Source organism: Silurus aristotelis (genome assembly GCF_946808225.1).
Source record: "Silurus aristotelis genome assembly, chromosome: 9".
Taxonomy (NCBI): Eukaryota; Metazoa; Chordata; class Actinopteri; order Siluriformes; family Siluridae; genus Silurus; species Silurus aristotelis.
In genome coordinates this window covers 15,196,206-15,203,255 of record NC_139582.1, presented here as the reverse complement: position 1 = coordinate 15,203,255, position 7,050 = coordinate 15,196,206, and the positions used below count along the sequence as shown (strand labels likewise).

The 7,050-nt window shown below is 43.5% G+C and overlaps 1 protein-coding gene across 2 annotated transcripts in view; it reads left to right on the top strand.

Moving 5' to 3' along the window:
* The window catches only part of wdr20a (WD repeat domain 20a), an 11,168-nt gene extending 7,159 nt beyond the window's left edge, over positions 1 to 4,009 (top strand). Inside the window, exons 3-4 of one of the 2 annotated variants that reach the window (XM_083550892.1) lie at positions 269 to 1,642; positions 3,326 to 4,007. In XM_083550892.1, coding sequence (XP_083407018.1) covers positions 269 to 1,642; positions 3,326 to 3,379 — 1,428 coding nt within the window. In that variant the 3' untranslated portion in view covers positions 3,380 to 4,007. Of the gene's footprint in view, positions 1 to 268; positions 1,643 to 3,325 lie in introns of both variants that reach the window. The other variant, XM_083550893.1, reaches the window with a different exon arrangement.
* Positions 4,010 to 7,050: the final 3,041 nt, after the last annotated feature.

Sequence of the window (7,050 nt, the reverse complement as noted above, 5' to 3'; positions counted from 1 at the left end):
TTTATAAATAAACAATAAACTGCGACGTTGTGATTGCGTTAATGAAATGTTTGTATGCTGATCTCAGGCCAGTATGAATGTATTTATCACAGATCTCGTTGGAGGGGTTTAATTTCATGATGTTTGGTGTAGAAATTGTGGGTGTTGATCATTTAGCAGTAATCTAATTACATTTTGATTTGATGCTGATGTTCTGACCAAGGTTTTTTTCTTTTTCTCCCCATCACACACTTACTCTGCAATGACTCGTGGCTTTAAACCCACTCAGAGACTCATCGACAAATCCAGAGTGACGTGTGTGAAATGGGTCCCCGGCTCCGAGAGCCTGTTCCTCGTAGCCCATTCCAGTGGCAGCATGTACCTGTACAATGTGGAGCATGCGTGTGGTACTGCTGCACCTCACTACCAGCTGCTGAAGCAGGGTGAGAGTTACACTGTGCACACGTGCAAGAGCAAGTCAACACGTAACCCTCTGCTGAAGTGGACGGTCGGGGAAGGTGCCTTGAACGAATTCGCTTTCTCACCCGATGGCAAGTTTGTGGCATGTGCAAGTCAGGACGGTTTCCTGCGCGTGTTCCACTTCGACGGTGCCGAGCTGCATGGAACTATGCGCAGCTACTTCGGTGGTCTGCTTTGTGTGTGCTGGAGCCCAGATGGTCGCTATGTAGTAGCGGGTGGTGAGGATGATCTGGTGACGGTGTGGTCATTCGGAGAGCGGCGTGTGGTCGCTCGAGGCCACGGGCACAAGTCCTGGGTCAGCGTGGTGGCGTTCGATCATTACACCACCAGCGTAGAGGAGACCGAACCCAACGAGTTCAGTGGCAGCGATGATGACCTGCAGGAGCAGGCGCTCGCAGGCCGTGAACGTGCCAACAGCACACATTCACGGCTCTCAAAAAGAAACTCCACAGACGGACGTCCACTCAGCGTTACCTACCGTTTTGGGTCTGTGGGACAGGACACTCAGTTGTGCCTTTGGGACTTGACCGAGGATATTTTGTTCCCACATCTACCGTTATCCCGAACCAGAACCCACACCAACGTCATGAACGCTACAAGTCTCCCGGTCCCGGGAGGGGGAGGAGGAGGAAGCGGTGGAGGTGGTGGAGGTGGTGGAACAATAATCGCAAGCATTAACAACCCAAGTGCCAACGGAGGAAGCAGTAGCAGCAGCAGCAACAGCGGCTCCAATACGCCAGGCAACTCTGTGCCCGCGCTGCTGCCGCGCTCCAACAGCCTTCCGCACTCTGCTGCCTCCAGTGGGAGTGGCAACCCCAAAAGTGGCACCATGGACACCACCAACGCAGTGCCCTCAAGTGTAAGCAAGTTCGCTACATTAGCACTGCATGAGCGCAAGGAGCGACACCATGACAAGGAGCACAAGCGGAACCACAGCATGGGCCACATCAGCAGTAAGAGCAGTGACAAACTGCATCTGCTGGCTAAGACGAGCCGAGCGGACGCAGCCAAGACGCTAGGTACACCACTCTGTCCGCGAATGGAGGATGTGCCCCTGCTCGAGCCACTCATTTGCAAGAAAATTGCACATGAGCGACTCACTGTACTTATCTTTCTTGAGGACTGCATAGTCACTGCATGTCAGGAGGGATTTATTTGCACGTGGGCCAGGCCTGGGAAAGTGGTAAGTTCCATGTTAAACCAGTTCATATTTCAGATTTAGGACACTGATAATCTGCCTTACTCTTTCCAGGAACTCTAAACAAGTACCAAAAAATAACTTTCCCATGTTTCCTCATAACTAAAACTGACTGGTGGTCTCAGTTCTCACTCGTGCTTTTGAACAGGTTCAGGCTGGAACAGTGATGCCATGAGGGAGGTTACAGAAATACAGTAATCCTCTGTTTAAACGGCTGTAAATCCTCCTCCTCCAAAACGCTTTAAACACACAACACAGGATAAAATACAGTAGAATACAGTCATTTATATTTTTATTAATAAATGTCATTATTTCAACATAAAAACAATTCCCTATTAGTGTTTTGGTCTCTGGTTCTGTGAGACACCGGGAAAATCAGCCAAATGTATCAGTTATGTGGCAAATGCAATTCTGCGATAAACCGAGGCGCTAAATTCCAACCGCGGTAAAGCGGCGGATTACTGCACTGGATTCACGGTGGTGGTAGAAGCTAATCACTTGTTACCTGTGCACAATTTAAAGTGATGCAGCAGCAGCTGGCCTTTAGGACCGAATCATTAAATACATCTTATCATTTTGGTTTTTAACCTTCAAGTAGTAAATAGGATTTTTTACGGCCTATTGTCCAGCTGCATACAGCCAAGATAACATCTGTGTTGATTTGACCTTCAACATCTGTGTTGATTTGATCTTGGGTCAGACATGGTTTGATAAATGTGATTATTGTAAAATGGAAGCATGTAAGACACGGCTCAGCCTCAATCCAGTAGACCACACAAGCTTGTGAAGCTAGGCCGCTAAGCTGGTGTGCAAAAACTGTCACTTAAGGTGACGTCACTACAGCGTAGACTTACAGCTCATCCTCCACTATAACCTCCTCATCCATAATCATGTCCTCAGTACACCTCACATTTTCTCCAGATCCTGTAGGTACACAACCATTTTGACAGAAATTTACCGGCTGCCATCAGCTCTAATTAATATCAGAATACACCATCTGGACAAAAGTATCGGGACACCTGACTTTCCCAACCAGATGTGCTTCTTCTACAAACTGTTATTCAAAGTTGGACACAATTGTGACCGACGTCTTCGGATGCAGGAGCCTGAAATTTCTCCTTTACTTACACTAGAAGAACCAAACCTGTTTCAGCATGAAGATGCTCCTGTGCACAAAGCCAGCTTCATGAAGATCTGCTTTCCATGGGTTGGATGATGTGGAAGATCTCCTGCTATAGAGCTCCAACACTATTGAACACCTTTGGGATGAATGTGAACGCTGACTGCACCCCAGGAAATGTTACCTCCTCACCTTCTCACCAACATCACTACCTGACTTCACTAACACCCTTTGATACTCCAACATCTAGTGGAACATCTTTCCAAAGGAGTGGAGCTCATTAAACACATTACAAGTTAGAAAACACATTGCAATCGTATGCTCAGGTGTCCACATACTTTTGGCTTATTTGTTATAAATGAATAGATTTTGTGAAGTAAATTCTGAACCAGAATTTTATCATTTGGATTGTTTCTGAGCTGCAGGATGGAGGCGTGTGTGTGGGTGTGGGTGTGTGTGTGTGTGTGTGTGTGTAATTCTAACGTCTGTGAGTGAGAACATGATTTTTATGGCGTTTCTCTTACAGTGATATTTGTTTTCCTTTGCAGGGTTTATTGTCCTCCCAAAACCAAGCCAACTCTCCGAGTGGAACAGTAGTATAGCCACAATAATTCTGCTGCTTAGAACCTGCATCACACCAAGCTGTCCATATGGAGACCCTGAGCTTCTTTCCAAGCTTACAGCATTGTGTCTTTTTACTTCTCTTCTTCTCTCTTCTTTATGTCTGTTCTGTTCCTCCTCTGTTCCCCCTCCGTTCCCCTGTCCCCCCCCTTTTCGGTCCTCTATCAGTGGTTCCTCTGATGGTCTACCTGCACTGTGGACATGATGATACTGTGCACAAATGGAAACAGTGTGGTGGAGTGATGGACTGTGGCGTTGTGGTGCACATGGTGGTGTTGTGGTGCACATGGTGGTGTTGTGGTGCACATGGTGGTGTTGTGGTGCACATGGTGGTGTTGTGCCCCTTCTCTTTTTCTTTTTTCTTTTTTAAGGAAATATTTATTTTGAATGATTTTTCTTTCCCACAGAAACGTTTGATTTCTCCTTCCTAAAGCAGGTGTGACTGTAAAGAGCAAATCAGAGGAAATCCAGGGGCTAAAGAGAATCCAACGACTCGCTTCCATCCAAATTCCTTTTTCTTTCAAATCCAATCACCTCCTCTTTTCCCCTCCTACACACACACACACACACACACACACACACACACATATATATATATATACACATACACACACACATATATATATATATATATATATATATATATATATATATACATACACACACACACCCACACGTACATATATACACACACACACACCCACACGTACATATATACACACACACCCCCACACGTACATATATTCACACACACACATTATATACACATACATACACACACCCTCACCCCCCCCTCAAACACCCACACACACACACATATATATATATACACAATCTCACACACATAAACACACACACAAACACTCTCTCTCACTTTAAGAACTTTGCACTGATTTTATTTGGATTTCTCTTTTTTGTAACTACTATATGAGGAGACGTGGACGAGGCCCTGATGCTCTCGGCTTTATTATTATCCTCTGTCTTGAAATTTGAATCTGAAAAGCTGGATGCTGCAATCAAAGGGTTTTTTTTTGTTGTTTTTTTTTAAGGAAATTGTTTGCACTTAATAGTTTATTAGAAGAGAATGGCTTTACAGTGTGTGTGCGAGGACTCGGACTGGTCTAACACGGAGAAATGAAATGATTAAAACCTTTGTATCTATTGAGCATTTATTTTAATATTGTTTCAGATTAAAATCTGCTTTGTATTATATGTATAATATTGTAATTCAGTAATTAACGGGGCAAAAGCAAATGATCAGTACTACTCTAGTGGACATTTTCTCATTATTAAAGGAAATAGTGATATTTCTAAGGCAGAAAAATACACGATATTAAAAAATCTTGAATATGCAGATTTCTGCTATTTTTTTTTGTTCCTTGTACAGATGTCATCCAGATGTATTTTGATATAGGAGATTTATGTGTCTAAAGGTTTGAACCTTTGCAAATGTCTTTAATGTTCTAAACTCACAAATTTGCGGTGTTGTCTGCGAACAGCTGAACTGAAAAACCTGGAGGTGTGAAGCTCAGGAAGTCTGGCAGACACGAGTGTAATAAGATGTGAGATGGAGTTTCTGCTCAGCAGCAGCAGCGCTTTAATACATCGTGATTCCTAAATCATCCCAGTAGAAACTCCAGTAGTTCTGAGATGATTGAAGCTCACCATGTGACCATAGCTCGTGTTAATGTACCTTTTTGTGACTAGCAGTCGTTGTTAATCCACCGTACAGTGAACCCACACTAACCGCGGAAGGCGAGATGCTGCGCTGGTCACTTTTTATGTTAACGTTTTTACAGTTCACATTTTGTTCTTCATTAAAAAAAGTTCATTGACATTCGGCTTTGTGCTTTTGATTGATTTCACACTGTGATGTTTTATCATCTATTGCATTAAAATCGAAGGCCACATCAGAGGTGATTTCTAGAGAGAAGGAAGTTACAGCAGCTTCACTGAGGGAAAGAATGATGGTTTATCCATCTGTACCTTTTATACACACACAATCTCAGATCTCCACAGATCTCAGAGCCTCCACAGGCCAGGAACACACTGACCTGCTGGGACGGAGATTCGTTCTGTTACCGGCTCAGGGAACTCAAACAGCTGGAACCACATCTGTTGTTGTTCTGACACATTTCTGGCCAAAGATCTCCGTCTCTCTTACGTTCTTACCACTGAAGATTGGAAAAACATTACCTGTTCTTGTTCTGATGTTCAGCTGTCCAGCTTTGGTGAACCTGTGCCCACAGAGGCCTGTGGTTGGAGAACAACCGTGTCCTCTGCTTCTGTAGCCTGCATCTGCTTCAAGAGTTATTGTGCTGTGTTCCGAGGTGCTTTTCTGCTCATCACATTGTTCTAGAGGAAATTTCAGCTACTGACCTCTTATAAACCTGGAATTCCTCCACCCAGGACATGATGCTTTTTTTGTACCAGTTCTGTGTGTCAGTTCTCTGTACTGTAAAAACCCCAGGAGATTCATCACCAACACCACGGGCAGATCAATGAGATTGTTTTTCCTCTATTCTGCTGTTGGTACAAAAGATCTTTGGATGCAGAAGCATAAAATTTCTCCTTCACTTGAACTAGGAGACCCAAACCTGTTCCAGCATGACAATGCTCCTGTGCACAAGATCTCCTGCTATAGAACTCAAAAACTATTGAACACCTTTGGAATGAATGTGAACTCTGACTGCACCCCAGGAACCTCCTCACCTTCTCACCTCCATCACTACCTGACCGTGTATTTCAGCAGAAGGAAAACCATGAGCTGTAAAAAGGGAAAGTGAGTAGGAGTATGAAATCCATGTATGAATGAATTTACAGAGGACATGCACAAGTGTTCCATCATCTGGTTTGTTTGTTTCTTGTGGAAGTCATCCGTAAAATGTTCATATTCATGGTTCTGCTTCTGAATCTTTTCCTGGTGTAGAACATGCCCCCTCAGATCCCGCTGCTTTTCCTGCATGTTTCCTCTTCAGCATTAACATGGAAAATGATCTAATTTGTGTCTCATTCAGTCATCTGAGGAATCTCATGGATGGTCCCATCACACTCCTCAGTGTGAAAGCGTACAGTTCCTTTCTCTTTTGTTTGTGAGATCTGTGGAACCTATCGATCTGCTGTAGTCCTCGAACAGTTAAACGTGTTTATAAGAAAGACTACTGGGGAAAAAACTTGTAAATCTCAGTGTTGTTTTCAGCACCAAAGACTAAACCCAAAGGTGGAGCATAAAAGCATCATCTGAGTTTATGCTTAAAAAGGAGTGGACATGAGTCAGTCAGTCATGTTTCTTCATCCTGAGTGAAGCTGCAGTTAAACAGCCTTCTGTGTATTCGATGTTTCTCGCCACTAGGCGGCGCTCGTGTGTTTTATTTCAGGAACTTTATTTTTATATTTTGACTTTAATAATTCTTAGTCTAATTTCTACAATCAACTGTTATGAGCAAAATGTTTTCTTTATAGGAGTTTTGGAAATATTTTATTCCCATGGTTAAGTTTTTGTGTGTTTTCAGGTAAATGAATGTGTTTGTTGTTTGTTTTATATTTTATTCAGTCTGTGTCCACGTTGGTGTCTGTGGCAGGAAACACGGATTTCTTCATGGTTTTTGTTCCCCATTTGGCAAATTCTGGATGGGTTCCTAGAACACTGCCC